At 42.5% G+C, this 15,500-nt stretch overlaps 1 protein-coding gene across 1 annotated transcript in view; it reads right to left on the bottom strand.

The window, feature by feature from the left end:
- Nucleotides 1–15,500, bottom strand: part of DNAH1 (dynein axonemal heavy chain 1) — a 75,375-nt gene that overhangs the window by 46,091 nt on the left and 13,784 nt on the right. Inside the window, exons 10-22 of the mRNA XM_072044364.1 lie at nt 14,724–14,935; nt 13,421–13,719; nt 12,275–12,425; nt 11,535–11,728; nt 10,537–10,762; nt 9,638–9,757; nt 8,690–8,772; nt 7,153–7,294; nt 6,532–6,687; nt 5,402–5,600; nt 3,734–3,987; nt 2,610–2,822; nt 729–893 (exon numbers count right to left, since the gene is read on the bottom strand). Of these exons, the coding sequence (XP_071900465.1) occupies nt 729–893; nt 2,610–2,822; nt 3,734–3,987; nt 5,402–5,600; nt 6,532–6,687; nt 7,153–7,294; nt 8,690–8,772; nt 9,638–9,757; nt 10,537–10,762; nt 11,535–11,728; nt 12,275–12,425; nt 13,421–13,719; nt 14,724–14,935 (2,414 nt within the window). The remainder of the gene's footprint in view (nt 1–728; nt 894–2,609; nt 2,823–3,733; nt 3,988–5,401; nt 5,601–6,531; nt 6,688–7,152; nt 7,295–8,689; nt 8,773–9,637; nt 9,758–10,536; nt 10,763–11,534; nt 11,729–12,274; nt 12,426–13,420; nt 13,720–14,723; nt 14,936–15,500) is intronic.

The following is a 15,500-nucleotide window of genomic DNA, read 5'->3' as shown; positions in this document are numbered from 1 at the left end:
GCACTCTGTTCCCTCATCCCGGTTGTTCAGGAATAAGTTGAATGAGACTGGACCCAGTACTGACCCCTGGGGGACACCGCTAGCTACAGGCCTCCAATTAGACCCTGTGCTGCTGAGCGCAACCCTCTGAGCTCTGCCATCCAGCCAGTTCTCAATCCACCTCACCGCCCACTCATCTATCCCCACACTTCCTGAGCTTGCCTATGGGGATGTCATGGGAGACCGTGTCAAAAGCCTTGATGATAATATGGAAGGTGAGTGGTGATGTAGTAGCCCTGGCAAGTGGTAACTGGAGGAAAAAAAGGTGAGTGCAGAGCACTTTTACCAGGACACAGAAAGCAGACATGGGCAACAGAAGAGCCAAGCAACATCTCTAAATAATTTTACAGAGTCAAACCTCAGGAGGAATCAAAGGAGATATCTTATGGTTAGGATTTAAGCTGGTTACAAGAGTTGTTGGAGGAAGGGACTCTGCATGCCAGGGAGAACTCAGAGGGGGTGGACAGACTGGTGCAAAACATCACAGAACTGTGGACTTCAACACCAGAAGAAAAGGTCGTGTTCCAAGAGAAGAAACATAGTACACCACCTGGGGAAAGGTCTCAGGGTTTATACACTGCTGTTCATGCCCAGACCACTACAAAAGCGAAGACTCATATGCAACCTTCACATGAGTACAGGCCTGAGGAATCTGGGATACTTGCATTAGTTTTCATCAAGGTACACACCTCAGGATTTTCATTAGCATTCTTCATGATGATCCTCCATTCTGTATCCATGGCCTGGTAGCGCTCACTTTCTGCTGGGAGCTGTCTTTTGATGTCTTCTGACCTAAAGATGGGCTCCAAGTACAGCCAAGAGCACTGGCATTTCAGCCATTCCTCTAGAACATCCTAGTGGGAAGGGAAAAGAGTACATGACACCACTCTGTGAACCTGTTTGGCTAAATCAATCAAAACTGTGCACAAGAATGGGTTAAATATGTAAATAAACAGAACAAATAAAAGAAGTGATGCTGCACTTAGAGCTTCCACAATTTTAAAATCTGCTTGAAGAGCCAGGAGCTGTAAGTTCCTTCCCCAAAAAATCAGCAATGGAATAATGAAAACATCCCCTCTACTGACTGTTGTCAGTAGGCATCAGAATCAACACTGACTAGTTTAATGGAGGCAGCTTAGATCTATGTATAAGCCAATACTAAAGCTCAAAGGGACTTTGTAGTGCTAGGTCAAATTTCTGTGGCTAATTTCTGTATTTTACAGAAGATACCACTTCTATAAAGTGAGATGGTATTTTATTTTGTGACAAGTGCTTTATGTGGGGAGAAGAATGACAAATAAAATTCCCCATATTCTGCAATTCTGCCATTTCCTCTCTCCTGTCTCACATAAACCAGCCCCAACCTTGCCTACAGAATAATCTATGAATAGATTTTCACATAACGCTCTGAATTAAGAGAATGATTGAAAAACTAGACATTTAAGATACACATCAGAGAGGAAATCCTGTTTATGAGACATTTTTAAGAGCAAGAATTAGGCTGGAAGTACCACCTCTTCTTACATTTTCAGCCATGGGAGACTGGAAGGTATAGAGAACCTGCCCAACACTACAAAGCAGTGTAACTGTTTGACTGCCTTTCAGACTGCCAGAGGAAAGCAGCTTTGGTTACAGCTGTCTCCTATCATTCACTGTGCACAGGCATTCTCTCAACCTAGCAAGACTGTTTTTTTTGTTTTGTTTTGTTTTTTGCAATGCAGACAACTGTGTTTGCCATACCCCATCAGCTAACCCAATAAGCCAGTTCCCAGAAGAGGCTTCATGGGTCTTTAGTGACAGGAATGAATGCAATCAAAAGGAGAAGTAAGAATGCAGGGTGAAAACACATAAAGTATCTCAGTCAAAACGACACAGTAAATAGCTGAATTTCCCCATATCACTTTCTGCTTTAGGGCTTAGAGTAGCATTTCTGCATCCTTATGAGACATGGACCAGCACTCTAGAAACTTATGGCCCCAGCACACCCAGATGGCAAGCACCAATAAACAGAATAAGGCAATGATGAATAACAGATAACAATGCTGCTGTACATTTACATGGCATTTACAGAGAGTTCTCCAGTAAGATACTTGTACAGGAATTTTTCTCCTGCAGCAAAATGCTATTCTGCAGGTGGTGTCTTGCTGGGTGTTGAGCATGCAGGCTCAGGTCTGATGTGGAAGTGCTGGCACAGTCTGCCAGATCCTGTTCTGAACAGCAGTCTCCATGTGTTTTCCTACACCAAGACATGAATGAGACTCAGCCTTCAGTTTGATGTGATTACCATAGTGCCTGTAAAGAATCTGTAAGGTCCATTAAGTGTAACGTTGTTAGAGATGCCAGTACAACAACGCTAAAAGGTGATGTCAAAGGTAGCAAAGGCCTGAAATTACATCACTTTTATTTTCAGAGTAAGGCGGTGAGATTAACTCCTTTACTAGAGTCAGAGGGCTTTAACAGACCCTCTTCCTCCACAGAGACTATCCTCTTGGCAGTTGTCCACTCATAGTGTCCATATTAAAGCACAGACCAGATGCCTGCCTGCTCCGTGTGTGGGGAGAAACTAATACCTGTGTCATCTTCAGCTTGTTTTCCCATGTGTTCATCCTATCCTCAAAAGCTTTCTTGTATGGTGAGAAGGACATGCTCTGAATCATGACAATATGATCATCTAGGAGCTGAGAAGCCTCATCAGTGTTTTTCAGGATAAAAGTGCCTGTGTCTTTGTAAAGTGACACAGTAAATGAAACAGAGCTCCATTCATTCTCCATCTTGTTGAGTACCTGGAACAGAGGGATGCGTAATTTAATTTTCAAATACAACCTGTGCAGTGGTTATCCCACCTTCCACATCTCTCTTAATGCCTCTCTCTAGCAGGCAGACTTTTGTTCTCAGATTCCATTGAAAAATTTATTTAATGCATCACACATTGAGCAACAGCATGTTTCCTCTGCATTGCCCATGGACTCAATACCTCAACACTGTCCTGAAAGGAACACCTTGAGGGGAGAAAGGGTAGGTTCCCTTTCAGACATCTACTGGATGCACAGAGGATGCCAGTAGAGTTCCAGTTAATGATTACAGTAATGATAGCTTTGTGAAAGGGGTTGCTCTCCACTTGGAACTCATCTGAGATTTCAGAGAACAAAAGCTGCCAGACAGTAATGACTTTCAATCAAGACCATCTTAGGTCACATCAGAATGGATGAACTGAAGCTGAAAGACTATCCAGCTTATGAATCTCCTGAGCCACCAAGTCCTTCCTAGCACACATTTACTGTGATAAAGGATTTATCACCTTGATTTCCAGGAACAGCTAATTTTCCCGATGTGACTTTTGACTGGGAGAATGCAGACAAACAAATTATTTCAATTTAAACACTTACTAATCACACTCTGAGGTGTGGGAACCAACCAGTAGACTAGCATAACCATCAGACAATGCTGTTATGCTGCAACCGTAGATTCCATGCAAGGCAAAAATAACTTATTTTAGTGAGTGAATTCAATTGGGTGGTCACTGCTCCCATCTCTAAGGGCAGCAGACTTCTCATTTGTGATGCAGAATGTGCATAATGCTCTGGGAGAACGTGAACACTACCCAAGGCAATGACTGCCTGCTCAACAGCTCAGCAGAAATCCAACAGATATCTCTAAAGACAACCAAAGAAACAAGTCACTCTCTCCTCCTTACATTCTCAATGGCATATTCCTTGCCAGCTATCTCAGCTACTTTGGTAATGCTCTCGATATGGTCCAGCAGCTTCATTTCCAAGCAGCGACAAAGTGTCAGATCAGGTTCTAGCTTGATATCGATGTTAATAGCTTCTGACAGCATCTCCCAGTGCCGGTTTCTCATACCAGGATTGTGAAGCCCTTGAATTAAGGGGATATATAATCTGAATTCTTCAATCTTGTCTCGGAATTCCATTGCTAGGCCCTGGCATGCTTTCAGGGAGAGAAACAGAAAAACATCAACAATAGCACGTGAAGAAGTTGTCTTAAGTAACTTCCTAAAAATTGTTGTCTAAAGCCTAGTGTGCTTATAGATACAGAGTATAGGGGTAAGAAGCAGGAGAGAGAGCAATGGAAAATGCAGGCTTGAAATAATGAGGACAAAGGCTCTCTCAACGCTGCTACTAAGCAAGGATATAAGCCTGCTCCCAGAAGTGGACCTGCCTATTAGCCTCAAATCTGTTACAGGCAAGTCCACGCTAAGAAGAAGTATGCCTTAGCCTAGAGCTCACCATGAGATTTCCTTTCTGAGACATGACTACAGCACGTGCCTCTTTTTGATTGCACACTGAGAGGCTGCACTGCAGAGTCACAGCAACAATGTGAGCACCTCACATTCCCTGCCGGGTGGTATGCAAAGGCAAGGAGACTCAAGGCCAAAACACACATTACACCAGGTGCTAGGGAATATTGCAATGAATATGAGCAGGTATTCTTAGTATTTCTGTTTACCATAATGATTCATAGTTACTCATGCATCCACTCATCACCTCCTCCATTGGGGCTGATTCATGGCATTGTTTAAGAGAGAGTTTGAGTTAAAAAGGATGAATCAAAAATCTCCCACTGCAAAATATATTTCAATCTATGCCATCTGGTACGAAATTTTAGAATTATCTCTAAATGACCAATGTGTCTCAGAGAAACATGAAATGGGAAGTTAAGCTATGACTGAAGGCTTAATTCCAGTTTTACTAGGAGCCATGATTAAAAAAAAGACCTTCACATGAATTACAAGGGCTGGATGCATCACCTAAAATTCATACACATTTAGGCAGAAAGAAAAACAGTTATTACATTGCACAGGTAATTTCCAGACTTTGCAATTTTTTTTAATGAGATCTTTTCTGGCTTTCCACTGAATTAGTTGGCCAATGAAGAAAGTAAGATTGGCCAAGGGAACAACACTTGTATTTAAATTCCTTTGCTGCCTGACCAGAGTAAGGGTTTAAATCTATACACCTCCAGTCACTTGACACTAAGCTATATAGTAGTTCTCTGTGAGTAATCTGAATAATATTTAATAATTTGTATGAAGTAGAATAAACTTCAAAGTAAGAGGACAGCTTTTATCTCAGTGCTGTCCTAGGAATTTGCAGCCTGGTTGTTTCCATGCCAAACTAGTACTTCAAGCAACAAACGTATCTTGATGTGAATCATCATACTTCCACTTTTTTTTTTTTTTTTTTCCTGGAAAACAACCTTGCTAGCAGTTTCTCAGCTGGCTCTAATATACACAACACATCCATATGACATCCTCATATTCCCTGTTCTGAGCATTCTGTGACATCCCTCACAACAATATGCCAATATGCACCAACACCCTTTCCTCAGACCATGTAGCTACCTGGTGAGTCCTTGAACTGCTTCACGCATCTCTGCATTGTCTTAAAAGAGTCATTGACGTTCTTTTCTAGCTGTTCAGCCTCAATTTCAATGAGAGGATCATTCATCCAGCTCTCATGCCAGCGTATCCAGTCTGACACTGTAGTCCAGAGATCACAGTATGGCTGGAACTCCTTAACCATCCCGGATAGCTTACTGTACTTTGGAAAGAGAGAAAAAAATAAGCAAGCCAAAGGGTTATAAAGGGCACAGATCTTTTTTGAATCTCAAGTAAGCAATGAGAAAATTGTACTTTTGAGTATGTATGAGACTCTTTTCTGCTAAGGCCACAACATAGACTCCGAGGGATTGCATTCAGGCAAAAACGTATGCAGTGGAGGAGTGCCTGCAGCACATGTATGGCATGGAAACACTCTCTCCCCTTGCCTTTACAAATGCTCTGTTGCGAATGATGACATTTTGATAGGCAGTCTATACACACTCAGAAAAAGTACATGCTGCACGTCATATTGAACATACTGAAATTTGAGTCTGTACAGTGAAGGAGAAGTAACCACAGACTGAGGGGTAGAAAAGGATCATGTAAACTCTGCTCCTACTCTGCAGCCAGACCAGGTTGGATGTGGGTGACAATGATTTGCTGACATCTGAACAGCTACAAGCAAAATGAGTCTTTGCAGCTATATAAACTGTTGCCTTAGGAGAGAGAACATGCTACCACCTGAGCCCATCCAGTGGACTACACACTGCTTTGCACATTGTCATTCACATCTACACAACTGCAGTAACAGCCTGACAGAAATCGATGCATGTTAACTGCTGCATCAAGACCTTTCCTATCTAATTCTTCCTCATTAAAATCACTCAAATCTGTGCATGGACACCCAGAGTCTCTCACAGAAGGATGAGTATCAGGCCCATGAACATTCATCTGGGACAAGCTCCAGCATAGTGGAGTGATGGAACAACATGGTCACTCTACAGGTCTATGGAGCCTCCCTAGTCAGTGTCAGAAAAAAATAGCATGAAGGATTCCTCCTTGAGGAACTGTGACTCATTATTTGCTCTACCTACCACCTCAAAGGCCCAACAATAGTTAGCATCCTGTAGGTATAAGGATCTGACACTTACATTAGTAACTTTCATCCCAAATATTCTTTCCCTGTTGTTGTAGACAGCTGCCAAATTCTGAAGCTCCTTCAACTCCTTCCTGACCTGCCTTGCTTCGGTAGCCAAACTGTGAGCTTGGGAAATGTCCACCTGAATGGAAAATCCACCTACAGTCAGCTGGAAGAAAAAAAAAGACAGTCATGAGGTATGGCTCAGAACCTGAGGGCTGCCTCTGGGAATCTCAGCTTCCTGGTGTGTTCTTTATTATGCTCAAAGGTAAGATTTTTCCAAAACCCTGATACTAGTTCAGGGTCTTCCACACAAAGTGAGTTCCCTGACTGAATGCTGTATTTCTCCCCTTGACGGCAGCACATCAAGATGCTCTGCAGAGAACTGAGTAAGCAAGAGAGGAGGAGCATGTGGTGCCTGAGCACCAAGAATCAGAATATTGTAACTTGAGGAACATCCTCCTGGTGAAAAGTCAGTGTTTCCTGCAGAGTACTGCAGGAAATACTGGATAATTTTTGGTCCAACAATATATTAACCTAAAAACACTAAACTAACATCTAAAAGTTTCCCTGGATGACCATAAGACCTTCCAGGCCCTCTTCTCTGGGCAGTTTATTGTCAGAGGCTTAATACCTGCATCTCCTCCAGTTTCTCTTGAAAGCTGCTGTGATTCATGACCTGGATTTTGCGAAATTTGTCTTCATCCTTTATGTGCTGGAGACGAATGGACTCAGTTTGCATAGTTATTTTCAGGGGCCAGTAACTTGCAGTCCACCTGTATTCACATGATATAAAGAGGGAAAGAGAGACTTTTTGAGCATGTTTTGAATGCTTAAAAGAATGAAAATCAACTCCCCAACTCCCACCAAACAAGGAGGCTTTACAACAACAGAAACACATGTGGTTTCAACAAAGCATTTTTTTCCAGCTTTTCTTGTTGGTATGCAGTCCTTGTGACTAGACTATTGAATTGGAGAGGTCTCAGGAGAGGTGGAGGGCCTTTTTAGAAGGAACAAATCAAATACGTTGCTGAAAAGCTAGGACATGGCAAAATAACAGTAGGCATCCAGTGGGAATGTCTTTCTCTGACTGTATTCACAAGGAACTTGAAAAAATGGGGTGACAGTCTTGATTTGTGGATTTTTAGGGCTCCTGAAAAAGCCAGTCTCCTGTTAAGTAAGGAAATCAGTGGCTAGGATAACCCAGATAAAACGCAGAGTGCCCTGGGGACTGTGATGCAGATACAAGAAAGGCTGCACAATGTGGCCACTCATTTTAAGACATTTCTTGTTCAGCCATTGCCTACTGTTATTCCATTTGGACTTGTTAGTTTGTGTACAATGACAAATAAAAGCTTTGCAGCATTATGTTCAAGGTCATAGCCCTTCCAAGCACCTGGGAATGCAGTGATCTGCTAGTTCTGCACGTGCCAGTGTGCACACAGCTACATCTGTGCTAAGCTGTCCTAGAGCTGAGCTGCTTTCCTGTGAAGTTTCTGTGGGTTTATTTATTTTTTCCCCCGTTGTCCACCCCATCATTCTAGTTTCAGAAACATGCTGCAAAGACTCACTAAAGTTGTAGACATAATGGACCACGTCCATATCATACGAGAGCAGTTTGCAGGGATGAGCTGACCTTAGAAGCTCTGTAGCGGTGTGTGTGAGCTGACTCTGCTACTGGGGCATAGTCAAGTCCCAATCTAAATAACATAGTCAAGGTAAAAATTAAGAGGAGACTGCACAGAGAAGAAATACAGTAACAATGATACAGATTTATATTCCTTCTTATTCCTCAGCAAGTACTGGGAGTGTTTCTACCAAGACCTTGGAAGTGTGCATTCAGTTTCAGACACACACTAAACCATGTCCTTTGAGATCTTGCAAAGGCCTCCAAAAACAAACAAACAAAAACAAAAATAAATAAAAGAGAAAAGAGGCTTAATATATTAAATAGGTTAACAGCTACTAGTTTGCCTTGCCCCAGGCCTGAAGGCAGCATGAATCCATGCTTCTCTATAAGCTTCATTTTAAGAATTCAGTGATCATATAGCTGAGAGGCACTTAAAAGTTCTGCTGGAGCTCTTGATAGACACATAGACCCTGAAGCACTGAGAGTGGTAATTGCTGCCAAGTGTCCCACTTTAACAGTGGGAGGAATGATTTGTGCTCACTTTTGACTGAAGTCTTCTTCAGTGAGATTGTAAAGGAATTCCTCCAGGACCTTGTAATCTTCCATGACTTCACGAATCAGTTCCTGCATGTGGTGAGAGAAAGAGACAAAAAAAATAGGTACCTTCAGACCAGACTGATTCCAACTCTCTCGTTTATACCTGATTTTCATAAGGCACCTTTGAAGAGCCTTAGTCACATGAGCTTAATGTGATGTAAGGCTGCTTCTCTGCTGTGTAAACAGTGAGAATGGATTTCCAAGCCCTCGTTCTGCTTATGATCAAGTCATCATATCACCCTCTGTTCTATATGAATGAAAAAAAAAATGGGCTGGACAGAAACTGAGTGTCTTGGGTTATACTCCAGGTTTCTCATTTAGCATGGACAAGTCAGTTTATAGCTTGGTGCCTTTGTTCCTCATGTGTTCAACTGGGAGGAGACTACCATCACAAACTGCTTTGAGGTAACTCAGCACCAAGATGTCCTACTAGAAGAAATTAGTTAACAGCAAAACAAACATTTGGTAGAAGATACATTTTCTTGAAAACACCATTACATTTTTAGAAGACAGATTTTTGAAAAACAAATGCAGAATGCATCATGAAGGTAGCAGAAAGCATATATAAGCCCTTCATAGAATCACAGAATGGCTTGGGTTGGAAGGGACCTCAAAGACCATCTAGTTCCAATGCCCCTGCAGGGGGCAACATTTTTAACTGCTATTTTAGGTTTGTTGATGTAGCTATTTACATTTATATATATATATATGTTATATATTATATATTTAAAAATATAAATCTGATAACTAGGAATCTTATGGTCTTGCACACATTGACATAATCACAAAAAAAAAAAGTGGAATTATGCTTCTGAGACCCCATACATTGCGCTGATAAGTTTTCTCCCTACTCCCCTGGGTGTACCCTGCCCATGAGGGGAGTTTGCCTTACCTTCTGCACAGCCAGCTGCTCAGGGACTCCCTTCATCCACTCCCGCAGCTCTGCCAGGTCCTCAATACAGTCTGGTTTCTCATGCATCTTCAAGCTGACAGCTGTGTATGCATCACAGATCTGCAACAGGACACAGCAAAGAAAAGAGCACCCCTACAGGTCTGCAGCTTCAGCATGGGGCTACCAAGCTTCATCAGTTTGAGGACTGATCTTTTCCATAAATAAGCAATGGCAAAGGTTGTTATGGTACTGAGCTCATAACTCCCCACTTGAGCCAAACAAAACTGAGGTAAGCAACACCTTTTAAAAATCAAGTCATTAATCACTAATGGTCAAATTGGAAAACGTGTCATGATCCACCCACTTCCCACTCTGAAGGTGGTCTAAAGTTATGTGTACACAGTGCCGTTCTTTTTCTTTCCACAGTCTTGCTCCACCCATCTCATTTGAGGTAGAATGAAAAGAGGTTGGGGAAAAAAAATAAAAAGAGGAAGAGGAACAGCAGGTATATGTTTGAAATGATGATGACAACAGATTTAGACAAACCTCTGAAAGATGCAACTGTTTATATTTCAGTTATCTTCAGAGCAATGAGAAGGATTTGCCAGCTGTCTACTAGACAGATCTTTTCAATCCACAGGTACTATTTTTATAAGACAGTAGGGTATTGAAGACTTGCATCTCAACAGATTTTTTTCAGGCACATAATATATTTAACAGTCTGCACATTTCCCTTCCTGTCATTTTTTTTAACTAATAACTCCAATGCAATGTTTAGAATGTTCTCAGTAACATAGCGTCAGTTGTTGTCTCTTGGCCATCCCACAAACACACTGACTTCAAAAGCAGGAGGACAAGACAGGACACTGAGAGGCAATCTATGGAACCAGGTAACTTACATTCTCCACCTGTGAATGGAGATTTTTAGCCAGTAAGTCCAACATGGAAGTGGCAAGTGCTTTGTATTTTTTGGACAAATTTTGCTTAACACCTTCTACGTTGACATGGAAGGGACCAATGACGACAGAACTAGGTAGAGAGTTGTCCAGATTCTCCATTTCAGACAAGTATGTGTTTACTATGGTCATTACTTCCCGAGCAGATGGACATTGCTCTAGGTAGTCTCTGCAAGTAAAAACATCGACAAAAAAAAAGGTAGAAAACATGCAAAAAAATAATTTAATTGTAGAAAGGGAGTGGAAGAATGATGGGAGAGGTATCAAGGCAAGAGGAAAGGGAGAGACAAAATGATAGCAGTGGTGTAAACAGGGCAAGATTAGGAAGCAATGTTTCCTGAGAAGACACAGAAACTTATTAGATGGGATTTGTAAATTTCCGTAGTTGTAATAACAAAAGAAAAACAGCTTCAGTTCAATGGTTTGGACTGACTGGAAAAAACAAAAGGCACCAGAAAAAGACCATTAAAATAACTGGAGGGTAAAGGACAGCATAGGTGTGAAGAGAAGTTCTGGCAGTGAAAACAATGAGGCTGAAACAAAAGAAAACATTACTTTCTACAGAATGCTATCAGCCTGAACAGACCCTATTTGAAGTCAGAGTCAAGTATGCTAATTAGATTTTCAAACAGGATGAGTCATTTTTAGGGCCATTAATATCTCCAATTACACTTACAAACATGTCAGGAATGTGACTGCTGTCAGAGGCACAAAGAAATTCTCTCTGCCACCATCAATTTCCTTTAAAATCATGGGCCACTGCCCATGGCAGAAGGCTGCCTCTGATGGATGTCTGATCTAACATATGAACATCTGAGACATGTCACACACATTTGGGGGCTCAAAGCAGGTCCCACATTCTCACACACATCCACTCAAAAGCTTTCAAAAAAAAAAGTCTTGTGTTTGTGTCAGTGGCACCTTTGTGAGACACCACTTACCTTAGCAAGTACTGGATATCATTGTTATTGAGCTCCAGGAACTTCTCGTATTTCCTGGCATAGGCTTGGAGAAGGACCAATGTCTTTTGAATGGCAGACCACAGAGTCTCACGTAGTTCTTCCACTTCTGGTTCATGCAAGCCCACTGAGTCCAGCAAGGGTGTGCCCGTGATGAGTATGTTCTCCATCACATACTGGAAGAAAAAGAAGAGAGGTATTTCAGGACTAGCAGAGCTAGCTATGGCCCCAACTGGAGAGGCAGCTGGCTTCTTTTGGAAGTCATGCAGACCATCCTTAATTGTGTCAGGAATTGTTTTTATTAGTTTTAAGCTATTAAAACAGGTCTTTCAAAATAACAGGAGAAGGATGAATATGCAGAAGAGATCTGTACTACACTAATGGCACTGGACAAGGTGCTATTTCCTTTATGAATCTATTTTTACTAGCTCCCATGCTCTCTGGACAACCACGCTACTTAGGACATGGCTCCACAGAACCTGCAGCACCCAAAGAAGAGATAGAAACCATGCAGAATATTTACAGAGATGCAGAGCACAGAGAAACACTGTCAGAACAGCGCTGCATTAGCACAGCACTGTGCCCGAATTAACTAAACTGGATTCCTAGCTACCTACTTCTGCAGCTCTTTCCCTCAGTACATGCTTGTGGGTGTTTATGCCAAGCTGCAATGCACTGGGGAGAGGTGCACAGCTGGATCACAGCTGCTGCAGAATAGTTACCTTCTCCAGCTGTGGCACAGTGTGAGTCACCAGTATTCCCTTGTCAAACAGAGAAAGGAGGGACTCCTCGAAGCTCTCCAGAGAGGGACTGAAATGAACACCACCGCCATCTAGGACAAGGTCTATTACAAAGATCGGATTCCTTTGAGGCCTGCAATGGGAAGAGACGAGGAAGAACAGAGATGTTTTTTGAGAAAACAGCACACAACTACATCACAGTGGTGTTGATACTAAAATTGCCTACTGGATAGGAGATGAAAGCAGAGGAAAGGAGGACTGCTCCGTACAGATGAAGGTACAAAATGCTGAAAAACCTGTAAAGACACTGAGACCTCTCATCTGACTAAGAAGGAAGTGGCAATCATGACCAGGATCCCCAAAAGACATAACCTTATGTTGAGAACAGGAGCAGCTTTACAGAAGAACCACATTCAGCATCTCCAATATATTCTCAAAATGCCTTCTGGAAATTATATCGAGTTATCTCCCAATCTTGCATGTCAGCAGCACAGCTTGGGATCAGCTGAAGCCAGTGCAAAGACTTCCACTGATTACGAGGTCTCTAGTAAGAGCCTCATGTGAGTGGCAGGTTTTTTCCTTTTCCTCCTGTTTTCAATTTCTAAGCTTTCGTTTTTTAATACCACAGAGGATAGAAATCCTTAAATCAATACTCAAGGGGGAAAAAAAAAATCTAGGCACAATGACAGCCTGAATTTGGTATTCCTCAGAGATCCCAGGACAGATCCTAATCCTGGGCTTTAACTCAAGAATGAGAGGAATTAATGCCCATAATGCTTCCTGGTATTCTTCTTCCTGGGTTTCAAAAAGAAGTTAGCAGCAATTTCTTGCTCCTTCCAGGATGCTGGAAGTGGTTAATCTTTAGAACAGGATGTAAAGTAGACCTTGGTTCTGTTGGGGTGCCTCACATCATTAAATCAGCAACTTGAAAGCTGTACTAGCAGAGCAGCAAGCTGTGTGTTGGTCTCACAGACCCAAGAGAATGAGTCAGACGGAGGGCTGGGGAGAACAGCCCAGCTTATAGCTCCCATACAGCTCAAAACTTGCTTGCAAAAACAGTACTTTGAAAGACAATGACACTTTTATGCTCTTTCTACCCGTTGACCTTCTTTTCTCTTCCTTCCTTACCTGTAGGGACTATTGATGAGGTCATCTCCCCATTCCACGTCCTCTGAGCAATTCAGGACACTATGGCAAGCATCCAGAAAAAGCTGAGTGAAGCTGACCAGTGATTTCTGCACCAGACTGCGCACAGAGTCCTGCATGATGAATCTGATGCGCTTCATCAGCTTATGTAGTTTGGACATCTGGTAGATATCCCAATTGCTCTGTTCCAGGTTGTACCAGCCTTTGCCTGCATTTCTCAGGCTGCTCTTTACTGCAGTCTTTAGAGTATTGATCCAAGTATCCTTGAGAAATGTCTGAACCTAGGGCAAATAAACAAAGCAAGCTGTGTAATCCTCCGAGGGCTGACAGGAAAACAGTACGGCCAGGTTTGCCGGGTCTGCTGGATTTTCTCTGTGAAAAGTAACTGTTTAGTACTGTAACTCACAAATCCATGCATACACTTGTGGCATTGAAGACTTGCCATACATCTTCACTGACAAAAGACCTGCAAAATAAAGCCTGATATGAAAATGCAGGAGTGCTCTATTATTTCTTTTTATACATAGCCTTTCCTTTTTGTTCTCTTTTCTATAGAACAGTATCCCTGGAGCTGCCTGTGTCAGGGTCCCTTATAAAAAGTTGTGTAGACAGTATGATGAGCAAGTAAAGGACAGAACGTCGTCTTCTCTTGACAAGTGAGGAGAAAGGGGGGAAGCAACCAAGGGCAGCAGCAGCCTGCAGTGCTTTAATTTATTAAAATACCACCAAGTGTCACTTTTGCTCCACAGGCAGCTGCTGCTTGTGTTCAATAACACACTCTCAGTCACCGAGTGGATGACAGCACTGCCTAGCTGAAACAGCATGAGACTGGGAAGGACTGGCACATGCCCTCTGCCACTGCATAACCCTTGGCAAGATGTGTAGCTACTCTGCATGGCCATACCCAGTGTCCAAAGTGCTGTCCTCGTTTAGAGAGCAAGAAAATCTGGTGAGAGTTACTACAGGGTTACAATTTTTTGTCCTAGTCTGTCTATTGACAGTGCAAGCAGAGTAATCTAATTAAGTACATAAAGAACAGAGTGTAGAAAAGCATTACCCCCATGAGTGCTTCAGGAAGAATCTTGTGCCTTGCAGCTGAAGGGATAGGGAAAAAAAAAAACAAAAAAAAACAAAAAACAAACAAACAAACAAACAAAAAAAAAACCACTAGAAACCTGTAAATGCCAGCAGGACTGTAATCTGCAGGAGATGAGGAGGGAAGAGGAGGGGCTGTGTAGCCCTTTGTGGCTGTTTGTTCAACACAGAACTAAGAGCATTCCCTCACCTGGGTGAAGGTATGGATCTGGATCTCTTCAAACTCCTCCAAGCTGACATGCTTGGCTAAGGTTGAATTAAACAGAGACATGGTAGCTGCCTTGTTGCACTCATCATGAACCTGTGCAAGGACAAGGATAACTTCTGGCTTGGTCAGGAGTGAGACAAAATTGAAGTCTGCTTGTTGTTTGCCAAAAGGGTAGTCTGGGATGCAGATGAGCCCTGGCACCAAAGAAAAGAACACATTATTACTTGCAACAGCAACTCCATTTCTGTTATAGAGGAAGAGTACAGATCCCTTTAAGGGTAGGGCTTGTGAAAAGGACTCTCCTCCAGTGCATGAGCCTTATCATGAAAACAGTTCCATTACATGGCTGAATGAAAGAGTGTCTGCCCTGCAGCAGAGACATTCTGCAGCCTCCCATTAGGAGCTGAGGGACTGTTGGTCCCTGACACGTAGGACTTGAGGAATCTTCCCATTGAGGCTTCAGAACACAGCTGGATCATCTCAAGCTACTTCAAAACCACCTGAAGGTGTTCCAATTTTTGGAAGGTTTTAGTGCACAAAGTACCCCTCCCCTCATCCCTTTTACTGTGATCATTTCCCTCCAGTGTGAGAGCATAAAAGAGCCTGGCTTCTTTTACACCTGAAGTATGTCACAGCTGAGCACAGCAAATAGAAGGCAGCCAGCCCTAGCACAGCGCAGAGTGAAAGACAGTTAAGTTAATTATACTGCCATGCATTTGGTGCCATTAAAGGTGCAGACTTACTGCAGCTTAGCTGATG

The sequence above is a fragment of the Anas platyrhynchos genome, chromosome 13, assembly GCF_047663525.1.
Source record: "Anas platyrhynchos isolate ZD024472 breed Pekin duck chromosome 13, IASCAAS_PekinDuck_T2T, whole genome shotgun sequence".
Taxonomy (NCBI): domain Eukaryota; kingdom Metazoa; phylum Chordata; class Aves; order Anseriformes; family Anatidae; genus Anas; species Anas platyrhynchos.
This window is presented reverse-complemented; position numbering and strand designations above follow the sequence as displayed.